This window comes from Sinocyclocheilus anshuiensis, unplaced genomic scaffold, assembly GCF_001515605.1.
Source record: "Sinocyclocheilus anshuiensis isolate Anshui unplaced genomic scaffold, SAMN03320099.WGS_v1.1 scaffold1632, whole genome shotgun sequence".
In the NCBI taxonomy this organism is placed as follows: domain Eukaryota; kingdom Metazoa; phylum Chordata; class Actinopteri; order Cypriniformes; family Cyprinidae; genus Sinocyclocheilus; species Sinocyclocheilus anshuiensis.
Window position 1 is genome coordinate 160,886 of NW_015558674.1, and position 25,000 is coordinate 185,885.

A 25,000-nucleotide genomic window follows, 5' to 3' on the forward strand; every position below is an offset into this window, starting at 1 on the left:
ATAACATTTTGCAAGATTACTGTTTTTTCTGTATTTCTGATCAAATGAATGCAGCCTTGATGAGCAGAAGACACTTCTTTAAAAAACATTAAAAATCGTTCTGATCCCAATCTTTTGACCGGTATTATATATATATATATATATATAATATGCATATAAATGTAGATGTTAATTCATGTCCATTCATACTGCATGAACTCCCAAACAGTGATTCCCTGAGATTTTAAGTTAATATTTCTATCATTTAACAACACATTCACATTTGCATGCTGCTTTAATGAGGATTAATAGTCACATGACATGCAGGTAAACAAATAAAATATTTAATCTTTATTAGTAAGCGTTTTATTTTGATTGTTTTGATTTTTAATTATTTTATTTTATTTGTTTTTTATTAGCTTTTAATCAACTCCAGTTTGGTAAACCCTGCATTAACTAAAGTTAATTTACATATAAAAAAAAAATGATTCTGGTTGTTATTTATTTATTTATTTAAATTAATTAATTAATGATTAGCCTTTAATCAACTCTTAATCCCCAGTTCTGAAACCCTGCCTTAACTAAAGTTAATTTATCCAAATCGAAATGTTAAAAATGTCAGTGTTTAATTTTGATTGTTCTTATTTTTTAAATTATTTATTTATTATTAATTTTAATGAATTATCAGCTTTTCACCAACACATGAACCCCAGTTCGTGAAACTTTGCATTAACTAAGCTTAATTTATCCAAACTGAAATGTTAAAAATGTAAGTGTTTTAATTTTGGTGGTTAATTATTTTAATTTAACATTTTTATAGTGTTTCATCAACTCAAACCCTTATCTAAATGTTTTATAAATATGTTTTATAAATATTCTATAGCTCATATTTAGTCCATGTTAAATGGACATTAACTACATTGATTTAAAATGCGATACAAATTGCTCAGAGTTAGTTCATGCATGCTAACCTTACTCTAAAGTGTTTTAGAAACTCGATGCTGGATGTGATCTTCAGTGACTTCATCTGGTCTCTCTCTGTGTGTCTGGCAGCGTCTTGTTTCTCGACGCCTCGCTCCATGCTGAAGCTGAGTAAGAAGCGTGCTCTGTCCATCTCGCCGCTGTCTGACGCCAGCGTGGACCTGCAGACGGTCATCCGCACCTCGCCCAACTCTCTGGTGGCGTTTGTGAACTCGCGCTGCGGGCAGAATGCTGCCAGCTCATACGGGCATCTGTCTGTGGGAGGCATGAGGTGAAGATCTGCCCTTCAGCCTGGATTCATGATTACATTAAGCCAAACAGACATCCAAAGCACCTTGATGTTCCTCACAAACGCGGCCGATTCTGATCCATTAAAGGGATAGTTCACCCAAAAGTTAAAATGTGATGTTTATCTGCTTACCCCCAGGGCATCCAAGATGTAGGTGACTTTGTTTCTTCAGTAGAACACAAACGGAGATTTTTAACTCAAACCGTTGCAGTCTGTCAGTCATATAATGTAAGTGGATGGGAATCACGGCTTTGAGAGTCAAAAAACATACACAAACAAAACCAAATTAAACCCTGCGGCTCGTGACGATACATTGATGTGTAAAGACACGAAACGATCGGTCGGTGCAAGAAACTGAACAGTTTTTATATTGTTTTTTACCTCTGATGCGCAGCAATGTCCAACATCCGGCGCGTGACGAGTGTACGTGCTCTGGCATAGTAGACATAGATATAGATATATATATACGTAGATGCCTCATTAGTGACTGTTTCTATGGGCCGCGGGAATCTATATATATATAGACGCGTCAACGTATCTGGAGCGGTCTATACATATCTATGATAGTAGACGCATGTATGGAAGCGATCTGTCGCGCGTATACGTCACTCATTATTTACACAGTGCAGAGAGATTGTGGACATGTTCACTGGCACTGCAATGATCTAAAGATATTTAGAAGTACAGGTCATCACAATGGAAGACGATTTTGATATATCATCAGACAACGAAAGTCACCTACATCTTGGATGCCCTGGGGGTAAGCAGATAAACATCAAGTTTTAATTTTTGGGTGAACTATCCCTTTAACGTGGGTTGTTTCTGATTTCAGTCCGTCGTTGGGTTTCTCCAGCTCCATGAACTTCCCGTCCAGACCGCAGGGCATCATGTACGGCTCTCCGCTCTCTCATCCCGTCCCATCATACCTCGGGCCGCCGCACAACCCCAGACTTCACGCTCCGCACAAACACACACACGTGAGTCTCGTCTCGTCTCGTCTCGCACAGCACACAGTGTCACTGGATTTAACCTGTGCTCTCCTGTTATTGATATGTGACCCTGGACCACATAACCAGTCAAAAACCAAAAAAAATTTGATGTATGGTTTGTTAGGATAGGACAATATTTGGCTGAGATACAACTATTTGAAAATCTGGAATCTGAGGGTGCAAAAAAATCTAAATATTGAGAAAATCATCTTTAAAGTTGTCCAAATGAAGTTCTTAGCAATGCATATTACTAATCAAAAATTACGTTTTTATATATTTACGGTAGGAGATTTACAAAATATCTTCATGGAACATGATCTTTACTTAATATCCTAATGATTTTTGGCATAAAAGATAAATGTATAATTTTGACCCATACAATGTATTGTTGGCTATTGCTACAAATATACCCCAGCGACTTAACACTGCTTTTGTGCTGCAGGGTCACATACACTATTAGTTTTTATTAATAGTTTGAATTCGCTGTTTTTATACTTTCAGTTTTTATTTTAATTTGTTAAATTTTTAGTCTTTTGTTATGCACTGTTTAACTTTGGTTAGTTCAGTTTTAGTCTTTTTTTTATTGTATTTCCAGTTAGTAATTTTAGTGCTAATTGGTCATTTCGTTATGTGCTTTTGTCATGTTTAGTTTTTATTTATTTCATTTCCAGTTAGTAATTTTAGTGCTTCAACTTAAACTTAATAAAAATGTGTAACTTTATGTCATTTTAAAATGTAGTTTTACTTAGTAATTTTAGTGCTTAACTTAAACTAAATGAATATTTGTAATTTTATGTGGTTTTGCCAGTTTATTTATTTTTTATTTCAGTTTTAGTTCAATTTTATTGAGTTATTTAGCAGTTAGTAATTTTAGTGCTTAACTTAAACTAAATGGAAATTGGTAATTTTGTTATGTGCTTTTGCTTCTTTTTTAATTAATTAATATTACTATTTAGGTTTGATTTCTTTTATTTCAGTTTTATTTAAATTTTTATCTTTTTTTTTCAGTTGGTAATTTTAGTGCTTCATAATCTAAATGAAAATTAGAAATGAAGTAAGTTTTTCATCTACTATTTATTTTATTTGACAGAATGTATTACTACACTCTAAAAAATGCTGGGTTAAATACAACCCAGTGCTAGGTAAAATAGGGACAAACCCAGCAATTGGGTTGTTTTGACCCAGCGGTTGGGTTACTACCCAGAAGGTTAGGTTAAACATTTAACCCAACTGCTGGGTCAAAACAGCCCAATTGCTGTAAAATGTATTGAAAACTGAAAATATAAAATTAAATATAAAAATAAAAAATATAATATAAAATATAAATAAATATAATAATAAATATAAAATATAAAAAGCTAATAAAAATTATGAGCAAGTAACAAAATTAAAAAACCTAAACTAAAATTAAATTGAAAACTGAGAATATAAAAATAAAAGCTCATTCAAAATATTAATAAATACTATAATAGAAAATTGAAATAAAAATAAATTAACTTTAAATAGAATATATATATAAAGGTAATAAAAATGACTAAAGCACATAACAAAATTACTAAAATTAAATTGAAAACTGAAAATATAAAATTAAAAGCTAATTCCAAATATTAATAAATACGATAACAGTACATGAATAATACTAAAATAACATTGGCACCAGGTGTTTTTTCCCCATCGAGCATCTCGTCTTTTGTCATGCTTTGTAATCAGATTTTGCTCTGATTTTCTGTACAGCACATCAATAACGAGCACATCCACGGGGAGAAGAAGGAGTTTGTGTGTCACTGGAAGGACTGCTCTCGAGAGCAGCGGCCCTTTAAGGCCCAGTACATGCTAGTGGTGCACATGCGCAGACACACGGGAGAGAAACCTCACAAGTGCACTGTGAGTACTCTCTCTGACAGTCTGTGTCTGAACGCTCTTGAAAACCATGCAATATAAATGTTTCTGTTTGTGCGTCTCAGTTTGAAGGCTGTAATAAAGCGTACTCGCGTCTGGAGAACCTGAAGACTCATCTGCGCTCACACACCGGCGAGAAACCGTATGTGTGTGAACACGAGGGCTGCAACAAGGCTTTCTCCAATGCATCAGACCGCGCAAAGCACCAGAACCGAACACACTCCAACGAGGTAAACTCTAAAATAAAACGAAATAAAATATGCATATATACATATATATCTTTCTTTTGCGATTTTGAAAACGTTGACATTTTATCTGCTGGTTATGTTGCATTTCACTTTTTTGTTTTTGATGTATTTGCAGGTTTGTACAATGTTTGACTAAAATGAATATGACATGACAAACTTGCAGGATATTTTTGTCAGAAGAAACTGAGTAAAAAAAGTTTTAAAAATTAATACTGATTGCAATTTATTTATTTAAAAAAATGCATGTTATTTTGTGTCAAAGGACAAAAACTATGACTAAAACACCAAAAAATGCAAAAACACTGATTATAATTTTTTATTGCATTCATTTATTATAAAATAAAATTGCTTATTTATTGTGAAATGTCAAAAACTGGCTGAAAAACACTGCAATTTATTATTGCATTAATTTATTACGAAAAATTGCAGGTTATTTTTTGTCAAAGGACAAAAACTATGACTAAAACAAAATTACAAACACTGATCGCAATTAATTATTGCATTAATTTATTATAAAATAAAACTGCTTATTGTTAAAGGACGAAATCTGTGGCTAAAACAAAAACTGTAGAAAAACTAATTGCAATTTATTATTGCACTAATTTATTATAAAAATGTAATTTGTTTGCTTTTTGTCTTTTATAGTGTACTTATGGTTCAATACAACCTTTGAGGTTCATCTATAAATCTTTTAATTAGTTGCTCTGCTTTATTTTTTTATTATTACTATTTTTTTAAATATCTCTTTCTCCATTTTTTTATTTATTTATTTAATTTATTGCTTTTCTTTTCGTATACATACAAATACAGAAAAAAGGTTTCTTCTAAACAGCATTTCTGTTTTATTTCAGTGTATAACACTTTTCATAATATACAGCAGCAAAACATGCCTCAATGCATTTGATGCAGTCTAACCTGACATTCTTTATTAAATTAATTCACCACATGACCTGAAAAAAGCAATGAGCCTGTAGTTAACAATGCATAAATTTAGCTTTGTTTCCAAACGTTTGGCTACAGCTGTAGATTACATGCCAACCACGCTCTCCTGTTTCTGGCCTTTAGAAACCGTACGTCTGTAAGATCCCCGGCTGCACGAAGCGCTACACCGACCCGAGCTCTCTGAGGAAGCACGTGAAGACGGTACACGGACCCGAGGCTCACATCACCAAAAAGCACCGCGGAGACACCGGACCACGTCCTCCAGGTCTGACCAATGCAGGACAGAGCTCTGAGCTTCTGATAGAAAAAGAGGAGAGAAGCAGAGAGGACTGCAAATTACTCGCTCCAGAAACCGCACTGGTAAGACAAGCTTTGCCCTCTTTTTCTCTTGACTATCCATTGTAACTGTGTGAATAGTAGGTCTGTAAAAAAAAAAAAATTAATTTCGAATATTCATCGAATTTAAAATAAAAATCCACATTCGAATGCAAAAACGTTGCATTTGAATTTTAGGTGTGCGAGAACATCAATGCGGAGAAGATCTTGTTTACGTCAAAACTGAAACCAAGCCGTTCACACAGAACGCATATTACGCACATTTTCTAGAGGGATATCTATCAACGTTGCACTCGCGTCTCGCACAAAAGAGCCGCATGTTTAGAAAGCCATGTAAAATTAATGCAAGCTTAACTTTGAAAAAAACATATCTCGAGACTTTATGGCGGGGGTTTTTTCCCCATCTTACTGCAATTCGTGTTTTTAAATGAAAAATGCACTCTGTGTGATTTCGGTCCTTTGTATTAAACTATGCACACACATACATGATGCTGTTTTGTTTATAGTTGTTTAAGCAACTTAATTAATTATACTTGGTTTATAAACATTATTTTAAACATAATGCAAGAAAACAAAATTTTCTTCACCCTAACTGAAATTATGCATTTTAAATTCGAATAAATTCGAATTTTAATAATATTTAAGTACAAAATTCGGCCATTTTGACAGCCCTAGTGAACAGTAACTACAATATGTCTTGAATCATTTCTAGAAATCCCAGCCAAGTCCTGGAGGCCAGTCATCCTGTAGTAGCGAACGTTCTCCACTAGGGAGCGCCAACAATAACGACAGCGGAGTGGAGATGAACCTCAATGCGGCGGGGAGTCTGGAGGACCTGACCACACAAGAGGAGAGCGGGAACACCGGTGTGTCCGAGTCCGGCGGCGGCTCGGGGGGGATGTGCATGTCTGTTCAGGCCTTGAAGAGGTTGGAGAACCTGAAGATCGACAAACTGAAGCAAATTCGCCGGCCAACACCACCTGGGCGGAGCGCAGGGAATAAACTGACGGCTCTCTCAGGTAAAAGACTAAGCAAATCAAGCCCTTGTTCTTTGTTTGCAATCACTGTCAATCTGATGAAAAGTTTTGTTGACAAAGGGTATTTTGATTTCATCAACAATAACAAATATCAGATGAAAAATGTGCATTAAAGCGAATTAATGCTATGTGATAAAAATGCACAGCGTAAACGTTATTACAATCTGCAATGACACAATGATATAAATGGACAAGTGAATTTGAACATTTGTGACCCTGGACCACAAAATCAAAAGGGTACATTTTTCGAAATTGAGATGTATACATCATCTGAAAGCTGAATAAATAATCTTTCCATTGATGTATGGTTTGTTAGGATAGGAGGACAATATTTGGCTGAGATACAACTATTTGAAAATCTGGAATCTGAGGGTGCAAAAAAATCTAAATATTGAGAAAATCATCTTTAAAGTTGTTCAAATGAAGTTCTTAGCAATGCATATTACTAATCAAAAATTACATTTTGATATATTTACGGTAGGAAATTTACAAAATATCTTAATGGAACATGATCTTTACTTAATATCCTAATGATTTTTGGCATAAAAGAAAAATCGATAATTTTGACCCATAGAAAGTTTTTTTGGCTATTGCTACAAATATACCCCAGCGACTTAAGACTGCTTTTGTGCTCCAGGGAAACATATGCACTCGTCAGAATTTGTACAATTTTTATTTTTGTCTACTAAAATTAGTCATTTTAGACTTTTAGACTTCAGTAAATATGACATGATAAAATGTGCAGGATATTTTTGTCAAAAGACAAAAATGATGACTAAAATAATAATAATAAAAAAACTAAAAACTAACACTGATTTCGATTATTGAAATTCATTTATTAAAAAAATGCAGGTTGTTTGTACAAAAACTGATTGCAAATTATTATAAAACAATTGCAGGTTAGTTGTGTCGGAAGACACAAACTGTCAAATTAACCTTGATTGAAATTATTGAAATTTAATATAAAGAAAAAGTTGTAGGTTGCTTTTGTTGTAAGACAAAAATGACTAAAAAACTACAAACACTGATTGCAATTAATTTTTGCATTTATTATAAAACATTCGCAGGTTATTTCTGTCAAAGGACAAAAACTGACTAAAACAGTAAACTGTAAAAATTAACACGGATCACAATTTATTGCAGTTAATTTATTATAAAAATGCATGTTTTTGTTGTAAGACAAAAACTGTGGCTAAAACAAAAGAAATGTACAAACACTAATAGCAAATTATTATAAAACAATTGCAGGTTAGTTTAGTCAGAAAACACAAACAAAAAAACTGTCAAATTAACTTTCATCGAAATTATTGCCATTTATTATAAAGAAAAAGTTGTAGGTTACTTTTGTTGTAAGACAAAAATGACTAAAAAACTACAAACACTGATTGCAATTAATTTTTGCATTTATTTCTGTCAAAGGACAAAAACTGACTAAAACAGTAAACTAGCAAACTGTAAAAATTAACACTGATCACAATTTATTTTAATTAATTTATTATAAAAATGCACGTTGTTTTTGTTGTTGGCTAAAACAAAAGAATTGTATAAACACTGATTGCAATTTATTTTTGCATTAATTTATTATTTTTTGAAAAATGTGCAGGTTATATCTTTTTATACATTTATTTTTATTCATAAAAATAAACATTTATTTTGCTAGGTCATCTGAACTGTGCTTTCAGATTAAAGTTAAATGTACATTTATTAATTAGGCATCGTATGCATTTAGGGTTCACACTTTACCTTTTATAGTAATCAATCCCATGATTTTAGGATTTCTAGCTTCATGCTTTTCCTGGAAATCTGCCATTGAATAATTCTCATGCTAACTCTGCTTCCTTCTCTGCTCCTTTCAGCAACAGGAGAGATGATGGGCATGTGTGCGCCTTCACCCTTGCTCTCTAACCGGCGTATAATGCAGCTTTCTGCCCCGGATCTGGGTGGAGTTAGTGGAATGGGAATGCCCTGCCCACCGAACGACCGGCGGGGCAGCGGCACCAGCAGCCTCAGCTCTGCCTACACAGTGAGCCGCCGTTCGTCCATGGTCTCGCCCTACCTATCAAGCAGACGCTCAAGTGACGTGTCCCAAGTGGGTCATTGCCAGTCCATGATGGGGGCCGATGTTCCCGGCGACCCGCTGTCTCCTCAGAACAGCCAGAGGGGCGGCTCATGCCAGATCTCTGGGGGATTGCCAGGTCTACCGAGTCTGACTCCTGCGCAGCAGTATAGTCTGAAGGCTAAATATGCAGCAGCAACAGGTGGTCCACCGCCCACCCCGCTACCCAACATGGAGCAACCTGGAAGATTCCTGAGGGAAAGCCATGGCCAACCTCTTCCTCCATTTCTGCAGCAAGGCGGCACAAGGAGGCACAGTGCTAATACCGAATACGGCACGGGAGTGATCTATCCGCATCAGGCACCTGGCAACAACACAAGGCGCGCCAGCGATCCAGTACGCTCGGGTGCCGACCCGCAGAGTTTACCCAAGGTGCAACGCTTTAATAGCTTGAGCAACGTGTCCCTTATGAGTCGCCGCAATGCACTGCAGCAGTGCGGGTCTGATGCCGCTCTCAGCAGGCACATGTACTCGCCTCGTCCACCGAGCATCACTGAAAATGTCATGATGGAGGCCATGGCCATGAATCCTCATGGGACCGCCGAAGGCAGAGAGCAGGGCAACATGATCCAAGGTGGAGACAGAGTCTACATGGGCTACCAGCATCTTCACCACCACCCTCACAATGCAAGTCAACTGTCTTCCGGACAAGAAGGTCTGAGCTGCATGGATCAAGTCTACCAGTCTCAAATGCAAGGTCCGTACCAGCGTGAGGAGATCTGTGCCACCGGGATGATGGGTCAGGGTGACATTGCGAACAGTCTTCTACAGCAAGCTGAGTACGGCATGAGCAACTGTCAGCTCAGCCCCTCCGGTCCACATTATCCCAGCCTTGCTGATGGATCAGGACCCTGGGGACAGACCAACCATCTCCACAGCCCTCAGACCAATATGCAGTACCAGGGTTCAGGCATGCAAGGACAGCACTACCCTCAACAGGGTGTATACGACCCTACATCTGACCCTGGCCATCAAAGAGTTACTGTAAAACCAGAGCAATTCCATTCATCCATGGGAGGATCAAGTTCCTGCCAGAACACCAAACCTCTACACCAGCATCGGCATAATGCGAATATGCAGGCGTATCCACCGCAGTCGCAAGGCCGGGGCCTCATGAGCAGATCCTCCAATGTGAATTGTGACTTTCTTCATGGACAGATGGGAACGCAAGCCAGTCTTCTGCAGCAGAGCCAGGCGGGATCGTTCCCAAGCGGCGGAGGGATAAATCTTGCACTGCCGGAGAGCCGCAGGTCACAGACGCCAATGCATCAGATGAAGGAAATGATGGTGAGGAACTATGTGCAGTCCCAGCAAGCTCTCCTGTGGGAACAGCAGCAGGAGCAAAGGGTAGTCGATGGTCTCTCTGGGAAGCCCGATGGCATGGACATGGGAGGACAAACGGCGACGATGCAGCACAGCCCACAGCATCAACAAGCTAACCAGAACCTTTATCCTGGTAACTCTTTCCAAGGCTACCCGAATCAGAACTTGATGAGCCCACCGCAAAATAGAGTTCCCGGTTCCATCAAGGAGCATACAACTGGGATGCAGGGATCCTGCTACGGGCCGGACATGGTGCCACGACCACCTCAGGAACAAAAGCCTCTGAGTCGCCAGAACAGCCTATCCCAGCAGGCAGGTGGAGCTTACCTGGGCAGCCCGACTCACCTGAGCCCGGTCCACTCCACCGCCAGTCCCAGAAAAGCTGTGCGGCTCCCGCCAGTTCAGCAGCAGCAGCATTCAGAAAACTTCACCAATAGCAACAACCCCATGTACTACTCAGGCCAGATACATATGCACCACGACATAGAGAAGACTCAGGATGGACCATGCCTGGCCCAGCAGCACCTGACAGGGATAGACCCTAATACCAAGCCCACATCGATGGCCTACTCGGACCCTGCACCCATGTCCAATGCCTTAGAAAACCTGGACTTGGAGAACGCTCAGATTGACTTTGCTTCCATCATTGATGACCCAGAACCTTCATCTTACAGTCCAATAAACCCACCGTTGGGTCACCACCAGTGCTCCTCTCAGACCTCCTCCCGTCTCACCACACCCCAAACCTCCATCACCCTTCCAAGTGGCCTTTCCAATATGGCAATTGGGGACATGACCTCAATGTTGACATCCCTTGCTGGGGAGAACAAGTATTTGAACACATTGTCTTAAAGTGTTTATACATATAATTGGGCCAAAGTGAGCATGTAGACTCTATTGCCCTTTCGACACTAGAGGTTCCTCTGGACATCCCTTTTCTTGCTCATACGCCAGGTACTAATGGTTCTCCTACATGGGATCTCACAGATTTTGCATAATAGTTTTGTAATTGTGTAAAATATGTTGCTAAACATTACCACGGAGGCCTAATGACTATTACTGAAGGGGCATTCCAGTCACTACTGTGAGACTGTTTACGATGGAAATCTTTGTTTAAAATGTAAATATGAGCTTTGGACTGTAAATGGTGGCGAGATAGTATAAAGAAAATCTACTTTTTGATACATATACAGACTTGGACTGGCACAAAGGCCACATGAGCTCTACATAGGAAGACTGAAATACTAAGTGAGCGAATGTGTAAAGGAAGAAGCTGGTTGGCACATTCTCTAGAAGTATTGGTAAAGACAGGACTCAAGTGCCTTTGACCATTGTGGCCTCTTTGATTCCTCACAGGTACGACATGTTGGAGAAAACTTGTCAGATGAGACACATGGACACTCGGACAGATGGATAAACTCAGTATGAAGCCCAAAGTATACTTCAGTGCACGAACACTTGGTGTATGAGTACAGCCAAATGCATAGCCCTTCAAAGTATACTCCACTTAATAGTGCACAAAAACACAGGCGGCCGACACATGCACACTAGAAAGTTTCATCTTTGTCGATGTCTGCGCTATTCCTCTACAGAAGTTATGAGCAATAAAAAAAGAAGTCTTTGTACTCTTTTAAACTAGCAGGCATCTATTCTTGTTGCGCCTCCAGTAGATTGCCGTTCCATCTCGTTTCTTTTTCTACCGTGAAACAACCAATGTCGCCACCTTGTGGACCAACTAATTAGTGCAAAGAAGCTGTTTGCACAAGCTGAGGGTAAAGAGTACATGCATATACATTGGGCTTAAGAGAAAGAGTGCTCTCAGTAAAACGCATCGCTAACGGTCATAATGGCAAATTACATAACAGTATTTTGAAGCCTTGTCAATTATCTCTAGGTCTAGACAGGATCCTTTGAGTCATTATATTCTTTCAAAGTTTTAGTGTTTGTTTTCTGATTATTTGACTAGTCTGCTTTCAGACAGATACGTTAAAGGGTAACGGCACTGAGTGTTTTTTTGTATGGTTTCTTTTAGTCGACGCTGCGCTACATAACCCAAGCTAGCATGCATATGCATTGCACTGACAACAGCACTGAGCTGTATATAGTATAACACCATATAGTATGAAAGGTACATACAGTGCAGGTATTTTATATTTTTGGTTTTAAGTCCTGTTATTTCAACACTGTCTACATTGTGCCTAACTCATTTTATCATTTAAGTGTTATCAAGGGCTGCGGTTCGACTGCAACCCTTTAAAAATCCCAGTGTTTCCACTTTCTGTGGCATACCAAAGACGACCGGCACTGAGACGAGTCCACACTTGATATTTGCTAGACACAACGTCATGTGCTTCCATATTGCTGTGATAAAGAATGTTACGATGTTCTTTTTATCATTTCCTCTTTTTTTTAAAGAAAAAAAAACATTTTGTGGTTTTTGCATTTCTGTGTGTTTTTATATCGGTCACAGTTCACTCAAACCTTTTTGCTGGCAAAAGTTCATAAAGTAGTAGCAGATTTATGATATTAGCATTTATCTCATCTATTTACAAGGAAAGTAAGTGATATTTTTGCGTACCGTTTTCTACATTTTTGTACAAAGGTACTATATTATACCAGTTTATAAATAAACAGAGCCTGTGATGGAAGAAAATTATGTGTTGTATTATGTTTCTTTGTGCATATCCATGTTACTATTATAGCTTTGTTAATATTTTGAATTAGTTTTTACTTTTTATATTACCTGTTTTTATTTTACCTTTTAGTTCAAGTTTGATTAATTTGTTTGTTTTGTCATTTTTATTAGTTTTTGTTTTTTAAATGTGTTTATAGTTTTTATTAAATTTTATTTCAGATTTAGTACTTTTAGTACATCAAGTTTAACTAGTTGAGAAATGTTGCCTTGGCAACTAGCTGTAATAAAATAAGTATGTTTTTTATATTTTATTGTATTTCAGTTTTTTTCAAGCAAGTAAGATTTTAGTTTTAACTATAATAACCATGATCCATGTACTTCTCTCTCAATAGTTGAATACACTGGAAAAAACAAGATATCGGACAACATCACAACACATTTGTGTGCATTTTCAATGCCACCTATATTTGTTCACAGCCTGTATTTTTATTTTTTATTTTTTTGAGGTAGAAGCATGTCAGATGTCCTCTAGATGGCGTCAAATCTACAGCTCATGGTCTTTGTGAGGTCTTGAAAGCCACACACAGGGTTTATGTTACACTGGCATATTAGATCCCTCCTCCTTTAGTTACAAAGAGAACATTTTTGCTCACTAATACTGGAATCTCTGTGACAAAGCTAATCCTCTCCATACTTGCCCTTTCCCTGTCCCTGATTATAAGATCAAAAGAAAGTTTTTCCTGCACTACATGCCAGTGTGTGTGTGTGAGTCTATAATGCTGTGGCTCCTGGTCCCTGGTACCCTGATTCGGCCCCACGGATCTAATGCTGTGTGCGGCATGAATCCAATGAATGGTGATCGACATCACCATTGCCAACTCCGCTGACTCAATTCTCCCTGTCTCCCATCTGTTATTTGCTACATAACTGACTGATCGTCTCCACTTCTTCCTTTCGCTCTGAACCTTGCTTCCATCCTCGTTTTCGTGACTTGACCACCGTTAGCCATCTCTCATCTCGCACTATCCCTCCTTCATCATTAGTGGTTTTTGCTCAGGCAAGGATCCCTTTACTCTTGCTCATACTTGGGGTAACCTCAAGTATTGACGCTGTTCCGCACTGTTTGTGCTATGAACATGAATGATTCTTTAAATCATGTGGCGTGTTGAGGAGTTCTGTCATTTTGCAAAAAAAAAAGTTTGAAAATCATTCAACAAAACTAAATTATGTTTATTTTGTGATGCATATAAATTCTGAAACTCCAATCAATGCAAACCCTTACTGCAATATGCACTCAATTCCCATTGACCAAATGCATAGGAAACATACTAGTCGTTCTATAATTAACATCTGCGGAACGTAGCATTCAGTTGATTTCTAAAGAGAGAGTGCAGAGGTTTAACAGCGCTCTGAACTACAGCCTGACTTAAGCCACAACCTACTGAGCTGAGGTTGCTGATACAAATGGAAATGGCAAAATAAGCGCTGAGGTTTTCACATGCAAAGAAGTGAAACCAGCATAATGACTTTTCTTTTCTTGGTTCGCCATTCAAGTCGAGGCTTTTTATTCTCTTTGTCACAAAGGTTGGCATATAATTAACTCCTGTTTAATATGCCGTTAATGAAGACTCCTCCCTTTGCTCCCTCTCTGGACCCCTGCCAAACTCGTGTGCATGCTTGGAAACCCCTCGGGACACCCCAACCCAAGGGCATCCCTCATGTTCGGGACCATTTGTGTGCACAGATTCTTGCACTTACTGGCTGTTTTAAACTCATTGCACACAGCAAACTGCACTCTTTGTCTGCACATAAAGAGACAATGGTTCCTCGTTTATGACGTTCATGTAAAAACACTTTCTTACCATCATCTGCAGGGACAGAGGTGAAGTGGTGAATAAGGCTTTTGTTTGCCTCCTTTACTCCTCTCATCAGGGTGTAGGTTTATGACCCATTCCATCTCTTTCCTCTCCTGGACAAAAGGGCTGTGAGCTCTCATCCCTTCTTCTTTTCTTTGCTTTCTCCACCTGAAACCTTCTATTTTATGTCGCTAAAAAGACAAATGCTTTGCATTTTGCCTTTAAAATGCACAGGATTGACTACTAAAAACTACCATGGTTCATACATTGTGGAGTACTATGTAAATACCATTGTAATCCCTCTGTTCCTCGATGGAAATTAAAGTACTATAGTAGCCTATTACCTGATATCATTACTGTACTGTGGTAACAATGCAGTATTTTTTATAAGGTTGTATAGCCTACACAAACATTTGGCAGACTAACTGTAAAACAACAAACACAGCTTAGCATTTTGCTAAATGCCTTTAAAATGTACAGAATTCGCTATTAAAAAAGTAACATGCTAATACATTGTGTAGCCGTATACACTGTGTAAAATACGGTAGCTAATCATTGTTTCTCAATGGAAATACAAATACTTTTGATATAATCACTGTAATGTGGTGGTACCAACAGTATTTTTGTTCGATTGTACACACGACACATTAAAATAACTGCAAAAACCGGGTATAAAAGAAAGTAGCCTAAAAGTCTTACAACGTAGCATAATTTACGACGTTTATGCTAAGCAAAATATCCAAGTAAACTATACAAACCTTTTTTCTTTGAAATCTCGGTCATCCTCTGGTAATATTTAGTGTTGTTGGTTTCTTGTAATGTCTGTAAGATATAAATATATATATTTTCCAGCCAAAAAGGAGAAATCCGCCCGCTGTTGTAAAAACAACAATTAAGATAAAGTTGTTTTCCCCTCAGAATCCGTTGCCGCGCTTTTTTTTTCTGGCGCGAGACAAGACATATCAAGACAACATGAATATAATCGACATTAATATTAATAATAATAATAATAATTAACAAGAGGAAGATTGCCATTAAATACAAAGCAGAATTACTTAACCATTAACATAATTTAAAGGAGAAAATGTAATTTATTTGGGAGCCTTAGGGATCAAGGTCCACCCTACCTCGCGCGCCTCGGGAAGCGTTCAGGTGGGGGTTGGTGCGCGTGAATGCCAAGGTAGGGGTCCTGGAACGGTGTGTTTGAGTTTTTCTGATGTTTTTCTTTTTCAGTTGCTAAACAGATTACCGTTCAATTACTCGCACAACAGAGGTGACAATACAATACTTCCTACAGCGATCAACAGGAGAAGGGGCTGATGGGGCGGGGGGGGACAGGTGCGATTCGCTCACAATAAAACGCGTACCTGCGCATTAAAAGACCGTTTGCAACTTTAAGCGTTAAAATTAAGGAAATGTTCGAAAAGTGGAAAATAACGTGCCTCACTGGTGTTTATCGGTTAAGTGTAGGGAGGGCTTTACTGTCCAAAGCGGCATGCATTTAATAATTTTAATAACAATTATAATTTACACATTTAATGCGTTATTATTGCATAATGTTTTATAATGTACTACAATAGTGAGGTGCAGATATCTGGCACTATTTGCACCAAGTAACAGCATCTAACTACTATTATTGCAAAGAAAATACTCCTATTTTCACATAGTGTAGGACTAAATAGAATCCATTGCTATTTGCACTGTGTAAATAGCATCTATCACTAGTATTTGCACTTAGTGCAAATAGCCGCTGCCTTTTTTTTAATGGTAAATATTCGCTTACGTGTACATATATAGCGATCAAAAATGTAAACTTTCAGCATTTTTGCAAACTTAAAATTTGAGTAGCTATTAACGTCTGACGCTTCTTAAATACAAAAACAAGCATTAAACTGCATGCATATCTAATTTGATCACATTTTTCGCATGCACACTAGAGTAGATAAATCCTATTATGAACAATAAAACGCATAGCCTACCTATAATATGGCAAGTAGCCTAAGCATAGGCAACATTGGCTACATAAGCTACATTATAGGCTACGTAACGTAACGTGTTTATGACCAAAATATATATATATATAGAAATTAGAATATTTTTTTTCTTTAATAAAAATGTAACGCAAATTCTCCTTTCTAAGGCTGACACACCAGACCTGCCTCCGATGACATTATAAGCTACATTATAGGCTACGTAACGTAACGTGTTTATGACCAAAAAATATATATATATAGAAATTATAATTTTTTTTTCTTTAATAAAAATGTAACGCAAATTCTCCTTTCTAAGGCTGACACACCAGACCTGCCTCCGATGACATCACCAGAGCCGCTGCTGAACGCGACGCGGGGTAGAGCGACGCTGCAGTCACGCGCTGTAGGGCGCGAGCGATGCGGAGCGGCGCTTCAGTCATTCACCCGCACGATCCGTCCTCGCGCTCACCGGGCAACTACGGCCAAGTCATGGCAGAGAGGAGCCGAGGAAAGCGGAGGAAACAGGCGAACCCGCGGAGAAACCAAGGTTAGTGGCGAACCCAGCAGCTGCCTTGAGAAGTTTCTAAAAGTTGCCCGGGTTTATTTCAGCGCTCATTCATTCCTCTAGAAAAACTGGATTAGCGCGACGTTTACAACCGTAGCTGGAAAGCAGCACTTCCTAAACTATTAAACAGGCCTATCCCATGCTTATCCGGCACTTGCATTACTTTAATACATTCGTGCATTGACTGACTGTCAGCTTTAAAGTTTGCAGAACTTGCGGTCCGCTTTGCATCATTTCTGCAGTCCTCAGCATCACATTTTCATTGAGTTGTACAACATTCAGCTGCACTGCATTTGTTGTACATTCCTCACATCCTCGTGACTTATTACTGATGAACAGAAAATTGTTTCGATTTGCATTTGTCAATTAAATAAAAAAAAAATCGTTTAATTAAGAAGAACAGTGATTTCATTTTACTTTAATATTATAGATTAAGCTGACCTTAAAATGATTGTTCGTATAATTGTTGCTAACTTGAGCAACTTATGCATTATAATAAATGCAATTATATAATTATCACAAATCAAAACTACTATGGTACTTATTCTGAAATTGTTGTAAAGTGTAGTGCAATCAATAATTAAAATGCTTATTTAAATTAAATTTATATATACTTTATAATTTGAAATTGCAAATCAGAAAGCCTGCAGCCCGTCGATTATGAGATTTCTCAGTAAATAAGACTAAATGAACTCATTGGTTTTCTTGCAGAAAAGTCGCTCTGTTTGGGCCTACAAGAGTTACATCTCAAGCTCTGAACATCTTCACATGGTCTCAGATATTCACTTGCAGGTTTTATATGTGTACCCCACAAACTTCACACTCAACAAACAAATTAGTTTCACATTTCACATTTGTTTCTAGATTGTGTGTTGATACCCATGAACGCAAGACAAGCTCAAAGCCGAGACAATCGTTCCCGGCCCTTATTGCATGTTCCAGAGATCCGATACGTTAGTGGTTTAGAAGAAGTGTGAAAGTGCTTTGCTGGACCATCTGAGTGATTGTGTTTCTTAACAGCTGTATAGCGTTATACATGACTGAAGGCGTTTTGTTTGACATGCATGCAGGACGGTGTGTGTGTGTGTGTGTGTGTGTGTGGTTAGACAGCTTCCTCATTTGAATGTGGCATAAGTGTCATTTTTGTCGACCTCGCACCCATGTGTGATGGCCAGAGCTAACGGGCAGAAGCCCACTGTGTCACCTCACACACAAACTCATATATAGGAGCTGTGAGTCGTGACCCTACCAATTATAAACTTGCTTCCCTAATTCCTCTATTAGCCGCTGATGCATGAAAGTAACATAAAAAAGGACGGTTTTGAGTTGCCAGCTGCCTTGTTTTGTTCCACTAGTGGTCAGTTTACAGTAGTGTAAATGAGTCATTTAAATATATGTATCAAAAAGTCAATCTTTTCTCTGCTGCAGCATCACTTTTCTTCACGTTTGAGTCTTAATGTGTTTGAATCCGCTGGCTTTTAATGGATGCACGAAGTCAGCGACTGGTTGTATAAAATGCTTACACTTAAAAACAAAAAAAAAATTTTTATGGCATTGATGGTTCCATGGAACTTTTCCATTGTACAAAAGTTTCTTTATCGAGGAAAAAGGTTCTTTAGATTATTAAAATGTTTTTTACACTAAGAAAAACAGAGGTTAATTTAAAGCTATGGCTTTGCTGCAGAAACCTTCTTTTGAAACCTTTATCGATTAGTCTTACAAGTAGCCTAAGTCATCAAATTTTCTTATAAGACTGGACATTTGAAGTCACTTACATAAAAAATGGTATGATTTGAATCTGAAAATATTGATTAACCCTTCAGTAAGTGCTAGTTGGTCAGACTAGTTCTTAAGATGCAGACTAGTTTCCTTAAGTTCAAGAGCCGCAGGTTTAGAGAATCACATTAACTATTAACATCATCCACTAACTAATAGGGTTGCAAAAAGGTGGAAAATTTCCAGTAAATTTCGGAAACTTTCCAGGATTTTTTTGAATATTCCATGGATTTTTGGAAAGTTTCCGGAAATTTACCAGAAATGTTCCACCCCTTTGCAACCCTAACTAACCACAAACACAATACTGACTGTTTTCATCTTCAACATGGCATCTGTTGATTTAGCAGTTCAAATGTCTTTTTTGTCAAATGTTTCATTTGTAAGGTAAGGTGTGTTTGTGCATCTGTCTTTTCAATAAATGACACTTGCTTTAAAATCAAATATCTAATGCAATGACAGTCACACACTGGAAGTGTGACGTAAGCATTCATAGAGGTTTTGGGGTCCCTGTAGAATGACACACAATGTTGCACCGTCAAAAAATGTTGGAAAACACTGAGTGATGACATGCAAAATGTTGTAGATAACGCAGCCTTACATTATGTCTTCCTCTCTGTTCTTTAACAAAAATGTGTGTGTGTGCATATGCAGAACAGATGAGAATGTGATGAGAGAAAACACAATCGCAACAAACACAGAGAGATTTCTCTGGAACGTGGTGCGTTCATTGCTTGTTTCATGGCTCAACAGCATGTTTCTCAACTATTAAGTGTGTGTGTGTGTGTGTGTGTGTTTTGTATAATGTGGCAGATAGTGGACAGTGGGATAGTCCAGATAACAGGGAATGTTCTCAGAACTATGGCCATCATAAATCTCAAAGTTATGAACAAATGTTCTTGAAGTAACATCAATAGAACGTTTGTTCAAATGATCTGCTTTTTAATTGTTCTCAAAGCATTAGCACAAAAATGTCATTTATACATCGTTTTTCTGAAACGTTTTCGGTGGACATTCACCTAACATTTTTCAAATGTTACTATTTGTTTCGGAATGTTCAAAAGTAACATTCAAAAGTAACATTCTCATAATGTTTGTAAGATGATACAATGGAATGTTGCCTTAACATTCGCATTATCAATAAAAAAGTTTTTAAAACATTTAAAAAACTTTTTAAAAAGTTAGCAAAACGTTCTTAGAACATATGTTTGGTAGCTGGGCGACTGCATGCGTCCGAAAACATGAAGCGAAACTTTTCCCTCTTTTGTTTTGTCACTCAAATCCGAGCGCTTTCATCTGACCAGCTACAGAAAACGCTTTGCAAAATGAGCATGAGATCCGCAGATGTTGTTCAGTCCGACAACATCATCCTCAGTAGCGAGAGGAATGTCTTCTCTACGGAGGAATATGGATACTGTGACGTGCTGCATTATAAAACCCGCCGGTTCCAGGGTGGCGGCCGCATCACTCTCGTTTGTCACAACTCCAGCCAAGTTTGTGATTGGATGATATCAGATTTCAGAGTAAAGACATCTTAATGCATCCATCATCCGATCTGAAACGTCACATCTTTGTTATCAGCGATTACGGATGGTCTTTGACCTTCGGTTTTGACGTAGTGCTGCAGTTACAGCTCATTTCCTTGCCTATTGTCTCTCTGCGCGTGTTTTCTCTCTCTCTCTCTCGAATTGCCTCTTTTGTGTTTTCTTTTTTCAAGTGCCAGTTTATTTAAACTCTTTTCCCTTTTTCTTCATTCGCCTTCATTGATTTTCAAACCCCAGCCTTTGTAGGCAGCTGGGGTCCAGCTGTGTGTCTGCTGTCGAGTGTGTGTCTGTGTGTGTGTGTGTGTGTGTGTCTCTGGCACAGTCTTGTCACAGTGGGCAGAATGCGAGAAAACGACAGACAGAGAGAGAGAGAGACTAAGAAAAAGTCGCTTGTCATTTTGGACAACAGAAGAGAACTGGGCAAGAAATCAGAGAGATCTGAGCGGAGCGAGAGCGAGACAGCGAGGAGTCCTGGCTCCATGGTTTATTAGTGGCGCTCCCCAAACGAGAGCGCTGAGGCGTCAGACGCAGCAGGAGAGAGAACGAGGAGAAATAAAAGAAAGGGCCAGAGATTGGGACAGTTAAAGTGGCTCAGAAGATGTGTGTGTTCCATCGCTAACTAAATGAATTAGGACGAAATTATAACGCTGTAACTGTATATGTCACAATATAGTTATTTCTGCTGGAAATGTTATTAAAAATGCCATCTATTTTAAACTTGTAGTGACTGAGACAATAAAAGATGTGCAAGATAGTTGACAAAATAAATTAGAACCGAAAGTCATTTTAACACTGCATTAATGTATGCATCACAATATAGTTATTTCTGCTAAAATGTTTTAAAAATGTGTTCTATTTTAAACTTTTAGAGATTGGAACAGTAAAAGTGCTGACTGAATATATATGATTTGAATGCTGTGTAACTGTATATATCAGGATCTAGTTATTTCTGCTGGAAATTGTATAAAACAATGAAATCTGTTTTAAACTTTTAGAGGTTGAGATGATAAAAGTGTCTCAGAAGATGTGTGAGATAGTTGACTAAATTAATTAGGATCAAAATATAAGTCATTTTAATGCTGTATATCACAATATAGTTATTTCTGCTGGAAATTTTATTTAAAAATGCATTGCATTTTAAACGTTTAGAGACTGAGACAGTAAAAGTGTCTCAGGAGATGTGTGTTTCATTGCCAGATTGCTGACTAAATTAATTAAGACCAAAATATAAGTCATTTTAATGCTGTATAACTGTATTTATCACAATATAGTTATTTCTGCTGAAAATGTGATTACATTAGTAGATGCTTTTTTACAAAACAAAACAAAAGCAATTTATCAAAAAGCCAACAATATTATAAAAAACAATAATATAAAAAAATGCATTCTGTTTTAAACTTTTATGGTTTGTATGGTATATAAAAATGGATGTGCAATGGACCTTTTTTCTAATCTTTTAGCTGGACGTTTGTCTAACATTTTTTAAATGTTACTTCTTGTTTCAGAACTTTTAGGCAACATTCAAAAGTAATGCTCCCATAATGTTTGCAAAATGATAAAATTTTTAGAAAAACTGTAATTTTTGAATGTTCCGAAAACATTCATAAGTAGCGTTTTTTATAACTTAATGGGTTCTTAGAACATATTTTCATTAGCTGGGTATCTTCATCAGCTCTGGTCTAAATTAAAGCAGGAAAAGCTTTAGTTCTCATACATGTGAAACACGATCATGTTAATGTCTCTCGTACATGATAAGCATGTAAGCGTGTGCGTGAGAGGCTGTGGTTTCCCTGCGTTTCCTCGGGTCATGTCTGTGTGTGGCCGCTGCTGTGACTCAGATGCTCAGCTTCGGTCACAATTAGTCCAGTGTCTTATAAAAAACAGACACACATAAAATGTCCTGCAGCATTAAATTGCTTTGGCATTTGCATTTGGGAGTTTTGAGGCAGAAAAATCACACATTTCAACTCAAAAGTCCTCAGATGGAGAGCAAACGGAGACTGTATTTCTTTCTATTTGTATTTCTCTTGATGAGTTTTAGGAGAAGCATTTGAGACAAAGTCCATTCCGTCTCCTGAGCTTTAAAAGAGCAACATCTGAGCCATAAAGCTTTCCCTGTGGGTTTGTGTTTGAAGTTAGATGACGTTTTGAGAAGTAAACAGGCGACGTGTGCCATGCTTTAACACAGGATGAATACTCACCCAACTGATGCATTTGCAGTGTTGATGCTGTTGTTTGCTTGTCAGAATAGGGATAAACACACACCTATGCAGCACTGGCCGCTTTAAACATTCACACACACACACACACACACACACACACCCCTAGAGAGTTTTGTTTGTGTGCAATGTGTCGTGATGGACTGATGGGGCTGTAAACAGTGTATCTTTGCTGAGTGAAGTCTGTTTGGCTGTTTGCATCTTGCGGTAGCAGACTGCCATGCTCAATTTACACACACACACACACACACACACACACACACACACACAGAGGTCGTACGTAATGGAATAGCTCGTCCTAACTAGAAGTTTTCTTTTGGTTTTGTCCTGGATTGACTTGTTCTTATAGTCATGTGGTCATATTGTAAAACATACCATGAGTAAAACATATTATACTCCAGTCGTTCCCTTTAGTTCATGAAATCAATACTTTCAACTCTCCTAACTGATGTTTCTGTGAACGATTCATCTGTGAATGTGCAGCATTTTGTCTTCATAATTTTTTAGACGTGACTTTCAGCCACATCCCGGGCAGATGCTTTAAAATGAAGTACTTATTTAATTAAAGGAAGGCGTTTAATAGGCCGTCATGCTGTGCTCGTCACTGAGTGTGAAAGCTGCAACGTGATCATAGGGCTTATGCGCAGCATACTTCAGTATTCTGTTAACCGGGTCTCGTCGCTTCCGGTTCAAGCGTTTTGCATATGCTTCCTTAAATATGAAGCAGCTTTACTCAAGATGCCTTCAAAGTTATCATAACCAATGTCCATCACATATGTGGACTGATATCTAAAAGTTTTTATTTTTATTCTTTTCACTAACATTTAGATATAAAAATTTAATAAAACGTCAACAATAAAAACAGCTAGCTAGTTCAACCGATTATCTTAAAAGTCCCGAGATATCGCTATTATTTATTACAACTGTTAACACGTTCTCCGACAAGCAGAAGCGATGAGACCTGTTTTCCGGGTTTGGTCAGGTGACGTTCGACATATACACTATTACAGAACGGCACAAGTATCAATCTAACATCCGTCAGCAAACATGCATGCATCATTATGAATAGAAATCATGATTGTAATCATAAATCCCTCCATGCAATTGTAATATCATGCAGTTGTCAAGTGCAGGGGTTTAAACAAGAGCTTAGAAGAAAAAATGTGTAAAAAATTGTAATAAATAAAATTTAACTAAATAATACATTTATTAAAATAAATGTAAAAATTGCTTAAATTAAATAAAACAATATCTGACTTAAAAAATACATTTAACAAGAGCCTACGATACTACAATAGAGAGTAGGGGAAAAACAGTAATGTAACATAATAGAAACTAAACATTTTCCAAATAAGATTTTAAACATTTATAATATTATTTTTATGCATGCAAATATATGTCTGCCTTTTAAATTTTAGTATGGTCTCCCTTGTACTGTCATAACTGCGGGTCTGTGGAATCTAAAAGACTAAAAACCCTGGTCAGATGTATGATATTATGCAGAAAACTACATAAAATTTATAGTTAACAGTTGAATGATGTTATATTTTCTTCTGAATAACTTGCACTGATGAATCAATCACAATAAAACTGGTTCATTCTCAGCTGAGTATCACATAAAGACCTTGAGCTTTGAGATTGAAGGAGCGAGAAATACTCCCTAAACCTCCCTCACGCTGTACCTGTAGTCAACAGGTACAGGTACAAATCAACACACACACTCTCACTCACACACACAGACACACACACACACACACACACACACTCTCACTCACACACACACACTCACACACACTCACTCACACACACACACACACACACACACTCTCACTCACACACACACACTCACACACACTCACTCACACACTCACACACACACACACTCTCACACACACACACACACACTCACACAAGTTTACTTGGCCATCTAAATGGGGACTCTCCATAGGCGTAATGGTTTTTATACTGTACAAACTGTATTTTCCCTTCACCTAAACCTACCCCTTACAGGAAACTTTCTGCATTTTTACAATTTAAAAAAAAACTTTGTTTACTTTATTTGTATACCAGTTTTACAAATGAGGACGTCCCCAAAGGGATGTTTTTGGAGATTTTGTCAGGTTTAGCTCACTTTTGGGTACAAATTTGACTCTCACTCACGCACACACACTCTCACACACTCACACTCACACACACACACACACACACACACACACGAAGCCAATTATATTTGTTATATCCATATAATTATATATATTTTATTTGTTATATGTTTCAGCTTTACAGAAAATCATGA

General features: G+C 37.7%; 2 protein-coding genes across 2 annotated transcripts in view; both read left to right on the top strand.

Moving 5' to 3' along the window:
• The window catches only part of gli1 (GLI family zinc finger 1), a 53,416-nt gene extending 40,872 nt beyond the window's left edge, over window positions 1–12,544 (top strand). Inside the window, exons 5-11 of the mRNA XM_016477515.1 lie at window positions 1,033–1,231; window positions 2,082–2,226; window positions 3,973–4,122; window positions 4,203–4,367; window positions 5,451–5,687; window positions 6,376–6,682; window positions 8,557–12,544. Of these exons, the coding sequence (XP_016333001.1) occupies window positions 1,033–1,231; window positions 2,082–2,226; window positions 3,973–4,122; window positions 4,203–4,367; window positions 5,451–5,687; window positions 6,376–6,682; window positions 8,557–10,991 (3,638 nt within the window). The 3' untranslated portion in view covers window positions 10,992–12,544. The remainder of the gene's footprint in view (window positions 1–1,032; window positions 1,232–2,081; window positions 2,227–3,972; window positions 4,123–4,202; window positions 4,368–5,450; window positions 5,688–6,375; window positions 6,683–8,556) is intronic.
• A 4,476-nt stretch (window positions 12,545–17,020) lies between these two features.
• Window positions 17,021–25,000, top strand: part of LOC107681266 (zinc finger E-box-binding homeobox 1) — a 41,006-nt gene continuing 33,026 nt past the window's right edge. The window contains exon 1 of the mRNA XM_016477516.1: window positions 17,021–17,150. Coding sequence (XP_016333002.1) covers window positions 17,021–17,150 — 130 coding nt within the window. The remainder of the gene's footprint in view (window positions 17,151–25,000) is intronic.